A 17,414-nucleotide genomic window follows, 5' to 3' on the forward strand; every position below is an offset into this window, starting at 1 on the left:
CTTTAGCCCTCTGTAGCATGTCAACTTCCCCCCCGAATGCTACTACAACTGCTGCTGCTGCTACGACTGCTGCTGCTACGACTGCTGCTGCTACTACATCTATTACTACGACTACTGCTGCTACTACGACTGCTGCTGCTGCTTCTACGACTGCTGCTGCTGCTTCTACGACTGCTACTGCTGCTTCTACGACTGCTGCTGCTGCTTCTACGACTGCTGCTGCTGCTTCTACGACTGCTGCTGCTACGTCTACGACTGCTGCAGCTGCTACGTCTACTGCTGCAGCTGCTACGTCTACTGCTGCAGCTGCTACGTCTACTGCTGCAGCTGCTACTACAACTGCTGCTGCCACAACTGCTGCTGCTACTACGACGACTGCTGCTACTGCGACTGCTGCTACGACTGCTGCTGCTACTACTACGACTGCTGCTGCTACTACTACGACTGCTGCTGCTGCTACTACGACTGCTGCTGCTGCTGCTACGACTGCTGCTGCTGCTGCTACGACTGCTGCTGCTGCTGCTACGACTGCTGCTGCTGCTACGACTGCTGCTACGACTTGCTACGACTGCTGCTGCTGCTGCTACGACTGCTGCTGCTACGACTGCTGCTGCTACGACTGCTGCTGCTGCTGCTACTGCTGCTACGACTGCTGCTGCTGCTGCTGCTACGACTGCTGCTGCTACGACTGCTGCTACTACGACTGCTGCTGCTACTACTACGACTGCTGCTGCCACTACAACTACGACTGCTGCTACGACGGCTGCTACTACTACTACTACGACTGCTACGACTGCTGCTGCTACTACTACGACTGCTGCTGCTACTACGACTGCTGCTGCTACTACAACTGCTGCTGCTACTGCTGCTACTACGACTGCTGCTGCTACTACTACGACTGCTGCTGCTACTACGACTGCTGCTGCTACTGCTGCTACTACGACTGCTGCTGCTACTACTACGACTGCTGCTACGACGGCTGCTACTACTACTACTACGACTGCTGCTGCTACTACTACGACTGCTGCTGCTACTACGACTGCTGCTGCTACTACTACGACTGCTGCTACTACTACGACTGCTGCTGCTATGACGACTGCTGCTGCTGCAACGACTGCTGCTGCTACAACGACTGCTGCTGCTGCTACTGCTACTACTACTACTACTACGGTTGCTGCTACTACTACGACTGCTGCTACTACTACGACTGCTGCTACTACTACTACGGTTTCTGCTACTTCTACGACTGCTGCTACTACTACGACCGCTGCTACTACTACTACCGCTGCTACTACTACTACTACTACGACCGCTGCTGCTGCTACTACGACCGCTGCTGCTGCTACTACGACCGCTGCTGCTACTACTGCTGCTGCTGCTACTACTGCTGCTACTACTACTGCTGCTGCTACTACTGCTGCTGCTGCTACTTCTGCTGCTACTTCTACCACTGCTGCTACTTCTACCACTGCTGCTGCTACTACAATTGCTGCTGCTGCGACTGCTGCTGCTGCTACGACTGCTGCTGCTGCTGCGACTGCTGCTACGACTGCTGCTACGACTGCTGCTGCTGCTACGACTGCTGCTGCTGCTACGACTGCTGCTGCTGCTACGACTGCTGCTACGACGACTGCTGCTGCTACGACGACTGCTGCTGCTACGACGACTACAACGACTGCTGCTGCTGCTACGACGACTGCTGCTACGACGACTGCTGCTGCTGCTACGACGACGACGACTGCTGCTGCTACGACGACGACTGCTGCTGCGACTACTGCTGCTGCTGCTATGACTACTGCTGCTGCTGCTACGACTACTGCTGCTACGACGACGACTGCTGCTGCTACGACTACTGCTGCTGCTGCTGCTACGACTACTGCTGCTACGACGACGACTGCTGCTGCTGCTACGACTACTGCTGCTGCTACGACTACTGCTGCTGCTACGACTACTGCTGCTGCTGCTGCTACGACTACTGCTGCTGCTACGACTACTGCTGCTGCTACGACTACTGCTGCTGCTACGACTTCCGCATCCACGGCTACTACAACGACTGCTACTACTACATCCACTACTACTACATCCACGACTCCTACATCCACGACTCCTACATCCACGACTACTACTCCATCCACTAGTACTACTACCACATCCACAACTACTACTACATCCACTAGTACTACTACCACATCCACGACTACTACTACATCCACGACTACTACTACATCCACGACTACTACTACATCCACTAGTACTACTACCACATCCACAACTACTACTACATCCACTAGTACTACTACCACATCCACGACTACTACTACATCCACGACTACTACTACATCCACGACTACTACTGTATCCATGACTACTACTACATCCACAACTATTACTACTGCTACTACATCCACGACTACTACTACTGCTGCTACGACTGATGCTGCTACTACTACTACTACCACCACCACCAATCACCATAGTTTAAGCTGTTATTCATGGTGGTGTTTTCTGTGCCTAGGTTTATTTCACCCAAAGAAAATGACAGAAGTCAAATTACAGTACTTTCCCTGTGCACACGCTTTAGCCCTCTGTAGCACGTCAACTTCCCCCCCGAATGCTGTCGGTGTTGTGGTCAGAGTTGAGGAAATAACCAACAGCCATCTCTGGGTGACTGGGTGATGTGATGAGTAGCTTTCTGCCTGGCCTGGTCTGAGTGAATGAAGATGTATCCCATCTCTGCCGCCAGTGTAGCAGGCGGGGGCACCTCGTCAGTGGCAGCCTCCTGTGTGTAGTAGAGGTTCCTTCCTGGCCTGAGTGAATGAATATGTATCCCATCTCTGCCGCCAGTGTAGCAGGTCTGTGGCAGCCCCGTGTCGTGAGTAGCAGTTTTACTGTCTCTGGCTGAGAGGTGACTATCCATCTCTGCCTGCCTTCAATGTAGCGGTTCAGTGGCAGCTTCCCCATCGTGTGTAGTAGTAGTACACTAGGGTTCATCCCGTCTCTTGTCTGTCTGTGGCCCAGGGGTGATGGTGCTATCAGCCTGTCTCTGTTATCACGCCCTGTTGACATGCCATCAGCCAGCCAGCAGGACACTGCTCTCCCTCTCTCTTTTTTACTCTCTTTTTCACGCTCCACCTCGGACTCTGGCTTTCTTGTTCTTTTGTCCCTTTTTACTCCTCCTGCTGTTTCTTTTTCGCTCCCCCTTGCCTCTACCTTTCCCTCTGCCCCTTGCCTCTACCTTTCCCTCTGCCCCTTGCCTCTACCTTTCCCTCTGCCCCTTGCCTCTACCTTTCCCTCTGCCCCTTGCCTCTACCTTTCCCTCTGCCCCTTGCCTCTACCTTTCCCTCTGCCCCTTGCCTCTACCTTTCCCTCTGCCCCTTGCCTCTACCTTTCCCTCTGCCCCTTGCCTCTACCTTTCCCTCTGCCCCTTGCCTCTACCTTTCCCTCTGCCCCTTGCCTCTACCTTTCCCTCTGCCCCTTGCCTCTACCTTTCCCTCTGCCCCTTGCCTCTACCTTTCCCTCTGCCCCTTGCCTCTACCTTTCCCTCTGCCCCTTGCCTCTACCTTTCCCTCTGCCCCTTGCCTCTACCTTTCCCTCTGCCCCTTGCCTCTACCTTTCCCTCTGCCCCTTGCCTCTACCTTTCCCTCTGCCCCTTGCCTCTACCTTTCCCTCTGCCCTTTCCCTCTGCCTTTCCCTCTCCCTTTCCCTCTACCTTCCCTCTCCTCCCTCTACCAATCCCTCCTACCTTCCCCTCTCTTTACTATTGTCTCTCTCCTCTCCAGCCACACTTCCTTCCTCTCGCCTCATCCGTCTCTCTGCCAGACGCTTGTCCAATGCGCCTCACCTCTCGCTCCGTGGCCGGGCCTGCCGTCAAATAACTTCATTAGCTTTCCACCTCTGTCACGCTGGCCTGCTCCCCCACTAACAACTGGCTCCTGTTTTCTTCAGAAGAGGAAAAAGAGGTGGCTGCTGGGCTAGTGTCTGCACACACACACACACACACACACACACACACACACACACACACACACACACACACACACACACACACACACACACACACACACACACACACCCACACACAATGGGCAGGCAGGTGGAGTGGAAGGCAGAAACAATAGCTGACAGTGTGTATACTGAGCTGGACAGAGTAGTGTAGATACTGAGGGCTGACAGTAGAGAGGATGGACCAGAGGTCACATATGAGAAGTGTTGACTGACTGGCTGGCTGACCCTGTTCATGTCTAGTGGTCGAGAGGAAAATACATTATTGAGAAGAGGTTGTAACATGTTGTGTCTGCCCACCCCGACAGGTGTTGTCAGATGAATCTTAAACAATATTTGAATGAGAGAATAGGTGACTGGATATCTTACAGTATATTATGTAGACATATTGGTTGGGTATAAAACGTGTGAACGCACAAGCACACTCACACACAGACACACAGACAAACACACACTACATCACTAAGATTCTCCAACTGCATCAAACACTGCATCCAACGCTTTCGCTCTTTTTCTCTCTCTTTCTCTCGCCCTCTGAGATAAATAAGACACCCTCAGCACCAATGACACTTCCTCCCACAAGCCCCTGCTTCAGCGGCGTGCCAATTATTCACACCCGGCCCAGGGTCACGCTCGCTGTCACCTCCAAACGGGGTCGCAGCGGGGACCGCCATTATTACCCGTCTGAGGGGTCCTGCGAGTAGCGTCCTAAGCGGGCACCATCCACGCATTTCAAAGTACCTCCGCGGACTTTCATCTTTCACCTCTCAAATCAGAATGCGGAGGATCACACTGGGTAGGCTGTCGGTTGTGTCAGAGTTGCCGTGCGGGGGAGAAATCAAAGGGGATTGGACGTAACACCCAGAGGAGAATCAGGGCAGCCTAAAAAATGATGAGGTCAGAGGTCAGAGAGAGTTCACTGGCTTCTTTATGCCTGGGGAACTCTGTCAGATGCTACTCGCTCTCTTTTTCTCTCTCCTTTGCCGTCTGTCACTTTATTTAGCCATTTTTTTATCAGTTCAAGTCAATTCAAGGGGCTTTATTGGCAAGAGAAACCTATGTTAACATTGCAAAAGCATGTGAAGTAGATCATATACAAAAGTGAAATAAATAAAAATGAACAGCAAACATTACACTCAGACGTTCCAAAATAATAAAATACATTTCAAATGTCATATTATGTCTATATACAGTGTTGTAACGATGTGCAAATAGTTCAAGTACAAAAGGGAATGTAAATAAACATAAATATAGGTTGTATTTACAATGATGTTTGTTCTTCACTGGTTTCCCTTTTCTTGTGGCAACAGGTCACAAATCTTGTTGCTGTAATGCACACTGGTATTTCACCCAGTAGATATGCGAGTTTATCAAAATTGGATTTGTCTTCAAATTCTTTGAGGATCTGTGTAATCGGAGGGAAATATGTGTCTCTAATATGGTCATTTGGCAGGAGGTTGGCTGGAGGTTAGGAAGTGCAGCTCAGTTTCCACCTCAGTTTGTGGGCAGTGTGCACACAGCCTGTCTTCTCTTGAGAGCCAGGTCTGCCTACAGCGGCCTTTCTCAATAGCAAGGCTATGATCGCTCCCGCTCTGTCTTTTGATCCACCCCCCTTCCCCCTCTCCATCCTCCACCCCGCCCTCGCCCCCCCCCCTCCCGCTTACAGTCCTTCTCTCCATCCCTCTCCCTCTGTCTTACAGCCCTTCTGTCCATCCTACACCTCTCTCTCTTACAGCCCTTCTCTCCACCCCCCCTCTCCATTTCACAGCCTCTCTCTCCATCCTCCATCCTCCCCCCCTCTCCCTCTCCATTTCACAGCCTCTCTCTCCATCCTCCATCCTCCACCCCCTCTCCCTCTCCATTTCACAGCCTCTCTCTCCATCCTCCATCCTCCACCCCCTCTCCCTCTCCATTTCACAGCCTCTCTCTCCATCCTCCACCCCCCCCCTCCCTCTCTTTTACAGCCCTTGTGGGATTGAGACAGGCACTGTGACAGCAGTGGTAAATCAGGAGATGAGCTGCCGCATGTACACACTCAATCGCTCTTGGCAGGGAGGTCAAAAGAAAGAGTCCGGAGGTTCCCCTGAGAAGAAGCTTTACCTCTCTCCCCCCTCCCTTTCTCCTCCTCTCTACCCTCCCTGTCTGCTATACGGCCCAGCTAAGAGTGCAAAAGATCTGAGTAAAGCTTTGGGCCCAACCCCCCCTTCTCTTTTTTACCAACGGCGCTCCAGAGATGATCATGAAAGCCCTCGGTAATCAAAAGGACCAGTATTCTATTAAAACATCATCGTTATCTCTAACATCACTCAAGTCCACTACTATCCGCTCCTTAAAAACAAAAGTGTGTCCTCCCATCTTTCAAATTCCCTCCGGTACTGCATGAATGACGCCGCCCTTGAACTAAGATGTCCGCCGCCCGTCCGCCACTCTACACTGGGCTGACATTGTGAGAGAAGAAGCCATCTTGGCTCCATCTCCTCTGGGACTTTCCTGGCTTGATTGCGAAGTCTGGGAGTGAAGTGCGACTGGCACCCGGGGGGCACCGGCGCGGAGCAGAACTGGAGGGGGAGGGGTTAACTAAGCCTGCCCAGTCCCTCCGCGACGCACATCGCACGGCGCATCCTAGCCAGGGTCACGGAGCAGAAGTTAAGGGCGCTAATCATTTCAAATTATGAATTCTTCTTAATTTATGAATTATGCATACATTTTTAATTAATCTAATGTTCCGAGGGTTTTCTACCCCCCCTCCTCCCCATCCCTTGTCCCTCTCCTCCTTCCGCATCCCTCGTTCAGGAGATCTCAATCTAATTAGATGGCATTAGGAGTTAGAGTGGCAGCCTCAACCCCGACCGTGGCACCCAACCTCGGGCACACCTTTCCCCATCAATCTTCAGCCATTGTCTCAAAGTAACTGATCCTTTGCCATCGTCACAACACGGTGGAATGCATCTCAACAAACCTGATATGATACCTAGCGTTATTCTGGCTAACGATAGCGTGTTTGTTGTTGATGAGGTTACTGGAGAGGCAAAGCGGAGTGTTGGGGTTATTGGATTGATGAGTTGACGTTCATTGACATTCATGATGAAACCCTAAGAAATATGCTAAGACGGTCAAAATTCCTGAAATGGCCATCAAAAGTTGCCCACCAGTCTAACGCCTATATATACACCTTTAGTGAAATCTCTTCGTAGGTGTTGGACTGGGTGGCCGTTAGTGAGTGTTGTTATTGACAGGTGTTGCTGTCATGGTTACCTGAGAGCTTCATGAGCAGGTCGGTGGCTGTCTTGGTGGTGATGTCCGGGCTGAAGAGGGACGCCGCCGTTGGACCTCCACCAGGACTGGACCGCACCCCCACCCCCCCCATAGAGAGGTCCAGGGAGTTGCCACTGCTACCAGGCCGCTCCCGCTCCCTGTCCCTGCAGAGGGTGAAGGGCGACAGCACCGACAGCTCCCTCTCCTGGGGCTCTTCTTTTATATAGACGTGGTGGTTGGAGACTCCAGGGGAGCTCTGGTTCCCTGCGTCCGACTGGAGAGGGGACTCCCCGGGGTTGTAATCGCCCATGAGTGACCCCTCGCCCTCCGTGTCCGTGGTGGCCTCTTCCTTGACCTTGACCCCGTCGGAGGCGGACCCAGAGCGAGGGAAGTGCTGGTGGCAGCGCATGTGGAGCTTGAGGCTGAAGTGGCGCGAGGAGGTGAAAGGGCAAAGTTCGCACTGGAACGTCTCGCCCCGGTCCTGATGCTGGTGGACCTGGGATACAGGGATAGGATGAGTGGTGGGGGTACCCGCCTCATTGGCACGGCAACAACAGTCAAAGCAATGATGCTCATTTGAGGACAAGACACTGAAAATTTGCCTAAGGTACAATAGAGCAATGCATTGGTGTGTTGTCCATTCAACGTGTGTCAATGTTTCGGGCTAATTGTATCTGTCCCTATGCAAATAAATAACTGAAATAAAATGAGTAAAAGAGATTAAATAAGAGCGTAAAACAGTAAGGATTCCCTCAACACCTGGAGCTTCTCGCTCTTGTTTAAACCCCCTCTAGCTTTGGTCTACTAACTACAGTATCATTTGAGGCACGTTACCCGCTACACTAGAGGTGACTTTGACTAGAGCGTGCACCTCCCTTCCTTTGAGCAATTAGTAGCATTAGCACCACTTCCACGATTACGACCTCAGAGGATGGATAAAACGACGAGGTTACAGGTCAAAGGTCAACGGAGGCATCACAGGCTCCCATCATCTCACCTTCATGTGGGACTTGAGATTGTCTTTGCGGGCGCAGCGGAAGGGGCACAGGGGACACTGGTGACTCTTCAGGCCGGTGTGGATCACCATGTGTCTCTTCCAGTAGCTCTTCCTCTTGATGACCAGGCCACACACCGGACACTGGAACGGCTTCCCTCCGTCCTCCCCCGGGGAACCTGGGAGAGTAGAGGAAAAAGAGGGGATGAGACATTTATTTAGTTCACCTTTATTTAACCAGGGAGTTCAGAATAATTATTTACCAAGGGATACCTGGCTGAGAAGGGCAGCTCAGTAAAAATACAAGTAATTTAGTGCATACAGTCCCCTGAACAAATACTTAAGCAATGCATCATTCCTTCCTCGTTTGCTTGATGACAGTACACCTATCCGATCTATAAGTGACTGGTAAGGTGTAAGTAAGGTTTCCACTTTATAGCTTTCCCCAATCCAGCCCATGTCAGATCTGTGATTACTTCAAGGAAGAAAAGAAGGAAGCTAGGAAGGTGAAGGATACATTTCTGAAGTATTGGAACAGGTCCATTTCTCGAGCTGGGAATTGCTGGGGACTTCACCACACGATATTATCATGAAACTAAGGTGCCGATACGATATGTATTCCGATTCTCACCATTCTATATGTATTGCGATTCCATATACTGCAGTTTTATTGCGATTTGATGTTCCAAACATATTGCTCACCATATGTCTGCTGCAGAGAGACAAGAGAGAGAGCCATGAGAACACGAGTCTTGATCAGTCAGGAAAATAAAAGTGCTGAAAACATCTTGGCTCCCTATTTTAAAAAGAACATGGAGAACAAGCTATAGGATCAGAAATCCATTAGTTATGGCGCAGGTACAGCCGACTAGCGCTAGCTAACGCTACATGGATTTTTTAAACAAATCTATACAATATCGTCCCAAAATAATATTGCGATATGCAACTATCGATCCCCCCCCAATCACTAGTCCATTCCTTCCTTTCCAGAGAGGAGTTACGGACTACGGAGCCTCTCTAAGGTTACTGACTTTGTCACAATTCCCACACCTCTACTAGGTTAGACACGACCTCTAGACACCTCAAGCTGAGAACGTTCAACAAAGCCTGCGAACAAAATAAGTCAAACTCGAGGATGTTTTATTATCTCGATTATTGTTGTTGGCTTCATTTCCCGGCCTCTATTACGCCGTTTAATTGGGCTGATTAGGACGCGGCATGATTGCATTACAAATTCACCACGGGCCTGTCATCGATGGCTTCATAAGTATTCTCCTCCTGTTCCTTGGAAAACATCTGGTAATCAGTGTTTGGTGAAATTACCGCGCTCAGCCATTCATTGACCCCGGGTGTAAAACCTCGAGACTGCCTATTTGCAACAATAAACCGCCATCTGCGGCCCAACCGACTGGAGCGAGGGAGAGAAGAGAGGGGGAGGAGAGAGAGAGGGGGAGGAGAGAGAGAGGAGAGAAGATAACCGTGGACTCCTTGCTCATTGGAGGATGTAGGGGAAGAGGTGGAGGAGAAAGAAAAAAAGATGGAACAGCGTTTAACTGGTCAGTACGTCAGATAGGGGATTCTCTCTCTCTCTCTCTCTCTCTCTCTCTCCAGGGCAATCAAGATCAATTATCAAGAAATGTCTAAAATATGTAGAATTACACGGATTTATGTAGCACTAAATATAGGCCAAATGTGTAACAATTTCATACCAGACCAGCCAACTGCAATAAAACAAAACAAAACAATCAATAACCAAGGGCATGTTTTTTCTGTCTGGCCACCAGACAAGTACCTGCATTTGTACAGCATTCCACCGCGACCTTGACGGCTGCAGGTTACCGCCGACAACCCTTTTTAACATGCAGATCACAGAATATTACATTGACTGCCTCTCTCCCTCTCATCCATCTCAAGTCAATTTGATCCAGCCATTTTAGATTTGGCTTAAGGGTTATGACACAATCCTTCAAAAGTGGCCATCCATCTACCCTGGAACACACTCCACTGTTCTCCCTAAAGGCTGCTCATTTTCAGAGAGGAGAGACAGGAGAGAGAGTTGTGTGTGTGTGTGTGTGTGTGTGTGTGTGTGTGTGTGTGTGTGTGTGTGTGTGTGTGTGTGTGTGTGTGTGTGTGTGTGTGTGTGTGTGTGTGTGTGTGTGTGTGTGTGTGTGTGTGTGTGTGTGTGTGTATTGTATTGTATTTTGTATTTATTAAGGAGCCCCGTTAGCTACTCTTCTTGGGGTCCAGCAACATTAAGGCAGTTATATACAATTATAAATATTACATGACATTACATTTCACAACCCATTAAGTGTGTCTTCAGGCCACTACTCCACTACCACATATCTACAACACAAAATCCATGTATACATGTGTGCTGAGTGCGTGAGTTAGCATGTGTATGTGTATACATGTGTCTGTGCCTGTGTGTGTGTGTCTCGTCACAGTCCCTGCTGTTCTATAAGGTTTCTTTGTATCGATTTTTTAAATCTGATTCTACAGCTTGTGTCAGTTACCTGATGTAGAATAGAGTTCCATGTAGTCATGGCTCTGTGTAGTACTGTGCGCCTCCCATAGTCTGTTCTGGACCTGCCCAGTGTAAACTGATGGGATTGTGTTTGGCTGGGAGTCTGCTGAATGCTGATCTGAGGACAGAGGAGAAGGCCCTGACTGCAGACTCCTCTGGCTCCAACCTCCACCAGTCTGTACAGAGGTGACTGGTAAACGGAGGTTGTTGGAGCCAGAAGCGTCTGCAGAACAGACACGGATATGGACACTCGGTTCCTACTGTGCTGAGAGCACACACCGCAGATCCGAGCGCAAATGGTTTGGGTTGGACATCCTGCCAGGCCCACAGACCTTTTCCCAGACTCAGGCCAGAGGGGGATTCTCTCTCTCTCTCTATCAAAAGTGGGGCGAGCGAGCAAAAAAATTAAAATACATGAATAAAATAAATACAAACCTAGAAACCTCACCAAGAGATTTTAGCCGTTTTATAATGAGAGTCACAGGGACCAGGGTTTGAGTCCCAGTCAGGGTACCCTACAAATTATACAACGAGTGGGTCTAATCCTGAATGCTGATTGGTTAAAAGCGCATTCCAGCCAGTGTCGATTCTACAAGTTACCGCCAGCTAAATCTATGACGTTAAAATGCCTATTTAGTCTGTTTCATCTGACTGCGCTATCCACTGTCTCATCAGCCCAGGCAGGGAAGTTAACTTGATCTCCACTTTAAAAAGCATCTAGACATTATCTCACATTTCTTTTAGACTAACATTTAGTTTCCAACAGCAGAGCTTTTTATAAACCTTACTGTCTCTCTGACATTTGCAACATTGTTTCAATATTCAAATTCGATCTCCAACTGTCCCCTAGTAATGAACGTGTAGAGGTCGGGAGTCGGGACGAGAGAGAGAGGCAGGCAGCGTTTCTCAGCCAGTCTAAATCATTAATCAGCTGGCATTATTTTTATGGATGTATACAAAAAAAGTCAAATGATAAAAGGTAAAACGAAAGTGTAGCTAGTTTTCTAGTCTTTCCAGCTTCAGGATGAAGTTATTGTGTTAGCTGTGTTGTTGGCTAGCTCCTCTGAACAACAGTGTCCTGACGAGAGAGCACATTTTCTATGCCAGGTGAAATCGTGCCTCATTAGCTCATTGTTATGGATGCGTCCAAATAAATGTCACTAGAAAACAGCTTAAACAAATGCAGCCACTGTTGTTATTCTTTTTGCACCGTTTGACGTGACTGTAAAGTTAGCCGTAGTTGGCTAGCTAGCAAACAAGGGATAAGGAAGTTGCCAGCCAGTATGGCAATGGAACATTCAGAACAAACGACTGGGTCGCGTGCATAGATAAAGAACAAAAAGAGTGAACGACTGGGTCGCGTGCATAGATACAGAACAAAAAGACTGAACAACTGGGTCGCGTGCATAGATACAGAACAAAAAGACTGAACGACTGGGTCACGTCTATAGATACAGAACAAAAAGACTGAACGACTGGGTCGCGTGCATAGATACAGAACAAAAAGACTGAACGACTGGGTCACGTCCATAGATACAGAACAAAAAGACTGAACAACTGGGTCGCGTCCATAGATGCAGAACAAAAAGACTGAAAGACTGGGTCACGTCCATAGATGCAGAACAAAAAGACTGAACGACTGGGTCACGTCTATAGATACAGAACAAAAAGACTGAACGACTGGGTCACGTCTATAGATACAGAACAAAAAGACTGAACGACTGGGTCACGTCTATAGATACAGAACAAAAAGACTGAACGACTGGGTCGCGTCTATAGATACAGAACAAAAAGACTGAACGACTGGGTCGCGTGCATAGATACAGAACAAAAAGACTGAACGACTGGGTCACGTCCATAGATACAGAACAAAAAGACTGAACAACTGGGTCGCGTCCATAGATGCAGAACAAAAAGACTGAACGACTGGGTCACGTCCATAGATGCAGAACAAAAAGACTGAACGACTGGGTCACGTCTATAGATACAGAACAAAAAGACTGAACGACTGGGTCACGTCTATAGATACAGAACAAAAAGACTGAACGACTGGGTCGCGTCCATAGATACAGAACAAAAAGACTGAACGACTGGGTCGCGTCCATAGATGCAGAACAAAAAGACTGAACGACTGGGTCACGTCTCTGGCAACCGAACCAATAGAACGAACGACCAGCTGGCTTGGATAGCAACTCTAGATTTGTTTCGAGACTATATCTTGTGGAAGGATGAAATAGTATGAATAAATTCATCAAAATAACGTTTTTAATGAAAATATGTCAATCATTATTTGAATATGTTGGTAACCGGTAACGCGTTGTATAAAAGTGATAATGCCCTCGAAGCCGGTGTTTGGAGGACATATTGGCACGGTTTGCCGGCCCGAGACAAACCCGTGCCAATACATCCTCCAAACACCGGCTTTTCAGGCATTATCACTTTATTAACTGCATTGGTTCCCATGTTAAAGAGCCCCATTGAAAGCAGTGAAGGCATAGTTCTGCCATTGTTCATGATTGATGTGCTAGTTGAAATATATATCATTATACTAAAGTAATCAGACCTATTCTTACTATATTAAACTGCTTCAGCTTCTATTCAGCTTGAAATCTTCATTTAACACCTTCCACTACTATAAAAAAATACATTTTTGGACAGCTGAAGCAAGCGCACACATTTTCTTCGGGAAATGTACCTATTCTAGATTAGTCATTTATCTTAGCTTAGAAGAGTTCACTGCAAGCTGACAACTGGCTAGCTTCCGAAATCAACTTATTAAAGTATCTACAAAACAAGTTTTATAGCGGCATAATCCAAAAGGAAGGCTACTAAGTTTATTTTACTGTTCGCGGTTCACAAATTACTATTTTGATTTGCATGATTCGATTCACCGCGATTGAACAGAATCCCTACCACTACAATTGTGAAGCGAATTATTCAATTTGTCAAAAATAGTTTAAAATAATAATTGCTTATGAATAAAAAATATATATATATATTGTTTAAAAAAATGAAATTATGTATGTGAAGTGGGGCATCCGTAATACAGTAAATCAAATGTGTACATCCTTAAAGTGTAATATAAAGGGATTCAACATATTAGAACATTTTCTTAGAGACCAGCTTTAATTCCATATAATAAGCAAAAGCTCGGAGAATATCTGTAAACGATAGTTTCAAAACAAGTTGAAAAGCTGAAGTGGATTTAATATCCGAGGACAGTTCAGGATGTGCAACGTGAAATAAACTAGTACTGACAAACAACCTTGAAAAATGCAAGGTGAAATAACTGAATGAACTGCATAAAAAAATCTGCTGTTGTTGTTCTGTTCAACCTGGGGTTGGGAAGGTCTTCCACAACGGTTCATTGTTGTAGAAAACCTTGCTAGAGAAACAACACCTTCTGGGATTGATGGATAGCGGCACTTTGTTTGTTGCAAGGTTTATACAAAAGGTTCAATGTTTCGAACCTTGTCACGACGACAAAACTTAGCTGGCATAATATCTTGATAAACTCACTATCACATTTACCAAACTGCAACAAAAAAAATGAATGTAGCTTGCTACTGTATATCCAAAAACTCACCATAAGGCTTATAGACAACAAATGCCACCTCAGGAAGAAATTGTGTAGGGTCAGGGTGGATTAGCCTACCTGCTTGGCTGCTGGGTTTGGCCCTTCCCTTAGGGGTGGAGGGCAGCAGCAGGTCCATGGTGCTCTGGGGCCCTGTGGGGGTCCCTGCCTTCTGGTTCCTGTCCAGCAGGGGCTTGATGTCCTCCTGGATGGCCCCTCCTCCTGCTGGGGCCTCCATTTTATCAGCAAGGAGGTTCCCTGCCGCCCGGGCTGCCACCTCCTTGAGGAGCGCAGCCGAGGAAGTCATAGAGACCAGGGAGAGGAAGGAGGAGCCGGGGGAGGGTTGGTGGTCTGATGATGAGGAGGTGGAGGTGGTCTGGGAGCGCTCGCTCACCTTCTTGGACAGGGCTGCTAGCGTGGAGCTGGCCGACTGAGGGCTGAAGGGGGAGGTGAAGGCATCGAAGCGTACCGAGTCGTCCGTTCCTCCCCGGCTCCCTCCTCCCAGGGTGGGTACTGTAGAGCAGGAGGATGATGAAGAGGAAGTAGACGAGGCCACTACGGTGGCATTCTTGTCCTGTAAAACCGCGTTGGCTGCCGCTTTCAGTTTCTGGATGGCCGAGTCCGGTGATAGGCTGGACCCGCCGCTGGAGGCAGAGCAACCCGCCGGGGGCCACTTCCCGTCGCCGGCCACTCCCACCCACACGAAGCCAGCGCCGTTGCTCGGGGCGACCACCGAGGCGAAGGGGTCGCAGGGCTCCTGCTTGATGGCGGTGGTCGACATGGCAACAGAGGCGGGCGAGGCCGAGGCGGAGCCTCCACTGTTGTTGTTGTTGTTATTGGCCGCCAGTTTTCGGGCGAGGGCACTTAGCTGCTGAGCATGATGGGAGGACGGGGAGAGGGTCAGGGCTGGAGCTAAGCCTATAGGGGGCGACTCTCCTCCCCTTCCTCTCATTCTACCCAGAAGTTCCCCATCCAGCTTCAATGACCCAGCCTCTAGGAGGCGCCGCAGGTTACTACTCAGGGGTTTCCCCAGGGCCTCGGAGGCAGCCTCTCCATAGAGCGAGGATACCACGGAGGAAAGGGTATCCTGGGCAGAGAACACCCCTCCGTCCACCCCCAGGCTCAGGAGCTCAAGGGAGGCCCGGTGGTGGTGGTGGTGGCTGTGGACAGGCGTAGGGCAGCCCCCCAGGGAGCTCTCAGTCGAGGTGTCGGGGTGTTCCGGAGGCCGGTCTGGGGAGGGGGTGGGGGAGGAGCCCCCGTGGAGGAACAGCTCATGGTCGTCATGGATGTCGCCGCTGTACGACGACTCGGAGCGCGTGTCGGAGGCGTTCCCGTACCAGCCACCGCCGCCAACGCCGCCGTCGTCCTCCACGGGACAGCAGCCCCCGTCGGGCCCACCCTCCTCGACGCTGTCCACATCTACAGGAGAGAAGAAGAGACGTTTGGTGAGAGGAAAAGAGAGGAGGAAGGGATCATCATGATCAGAGCTGAGGACAAACCAGGGTCATGTTCATTGGATCATAAACGGAGGGAAACGGGGAGGTGCTACCTGAACATATCCAATATGAAAACACTTGTTTCAGCTTTTTCTGTTGCACAATGTTTTACTAACAGTGTTCCCTAATGAACATTACCCAGGAAAGGACTGGATTTTGTCATTAAAAGATAAACTCCAGGATCTTAAGCACAAGAAATTTGTAACATATAGTAGGATTTTTATTTTTTTTTACAAAATTGCAGGACGTAACATATCATACCAAACGGATGACGTAGTACACAATTTGATAACGGAGTACACCAAAAAAACGGGGAACACTTTAGGCTCTTGAGAATCAATTTCAAAACTACTGGCAAAAATTCTACAAAAGTTTGAGAGCGCATCCTTAAATGACAATCTAGGAGGCATTGACTTTAATAGCCTTGATTTGAGAGTTGACGTTGTAAATCAACAAGTCAGTAGTCACCTGTCCCCTGGATTACAAAGTGAGCCAGACTACTACACTATACACTCATTCTGACGCCTCCTTATCACAAGTGAGCACTCTCAATTCTATTTACCAGCTAAGTACAAAGGGAACAGCCTATTCAAAATACCAAATAGACTTCGGCGCTCTCAGCAAGGGGTAACTCCCTGCCTTGGCAATGACTGAAGAAAATCATAATAACACCGAAAATCCAAGGAGCTTTAATGCAACAAAATCCACCAGCTTTCCCAAGCCTTTCTCTCAGCACTGAGAATCACCAGCAACGGTGGATAAAATAACTTGAATGATTTTTCAATCCTTTATTTTCAACATATATTTTTTTCCAGGGTCAATTTTTTTTCCTCCCAAGGAGTTTAGTAACGGGGTTACCATGACAACAGGATCTTCCGGGAGGCTAGACAGCAAAGATTAGGGTAATGGAGGTTACAGAGCCTGTTTAATATTCATGAGGATGCAGATACCACCAGGGAGCCAATAAGGATAGGGTTAAGGTCACCCAGGGTCATTAATATACACTTGGTGTATCAATATTCATAAGCAAAACATTACAGCTTGCCAGACAAGGGCAAACAAAAGAAAGTGAGTATTCCTGAAACATTTTAACCCCTTTCCATAAGAATATGTCAGAAAGCAACAAGCCTGGGCTAAGAAAATGTCAAAACTTTCCTGTACTGGGAGGAGGGGAGGGACAGTAGAGGCTTCAACAAAAAATAAACCCATTGAGCATCAACTGAAGAGTGAGAATAACAAAAAAAAAGGTCAAGAGAAGCCATGACACTCGTACACTGAGACACAATCTCTCCTCTCCACACACACACACACGTCATTTGAGCTCTCTTTTCTCTCCCTCTTGCTCACACACATCAAGGCTAGTCTTCACCTTGGCGACCCCGCCTAAGAACACTGGTGGGTTGCTTCTCTGTTTACAGGCAGAGGGGGAAGCGGTTGCCTCGGCAACCCCACCCGCAGGGGTCATTAGAGTCAGCTCACATCTGGTCTGGTCGTCACCGACTATGGGCCAGAGAGGTGACCGCAACCGTGGCCCGACCGCTCTGACCAAGCGTACATGCACAGCTA

At 48.7% G+C, this 17,414-nt stretch overlaps 1 protein-coding gene across 5 annotated transcripts in view; it reads right to left on the reverse strand.

Moving 5' to 3' along the window:
- Positions 1 to 17,414, reverse strand: part of LOC106610221 (zinc finger protein 827) — a 108,601-nt gene that overhangs the window by 57,606 nt on the left and 33,581 nt on the right. For 4 of the 5 annotated variants that reach the window (XM_082974171.1, XM_082974170.1, XM_082974168.1 and 1 more), the window contains exons 2-4: positions 14,434 to 15,771; positions 8,255 to 8,430; positions 7,258 to 7,753 (exon numbers count right to left, since the gene is read on the reverse strand). In XM_082974171.1, coding sequence (XP_082830297.1) covers positions 7,258 to 7,753; positions 8,255 to 8,430; positions 14,434 to 15,771 — 2,010 coding nt within the window. The remainder of the gene's footprint in view (positions 1 to 7,257; positions 7,754 to 8,254; positions 8,431 to 14,433; positions 15,772 to 17,414) is intronic. The other variant, XM_082974169.1, reaches the window with a different exon arrangement.

This window comes from Salmo salar, chromosome 04, assembly GCF_965601325.2.
Source record: "Salmo salar chromosome 04, fSalSal1, whole genome shotgun sequence".
Classification (NCBI taxonomy): domain Eukaryota; kingdom Metazoa; phylum Chordata; class Actinopteri; order Salmoniformes; family Salmonidae; genus Salmo; species Salmo salar.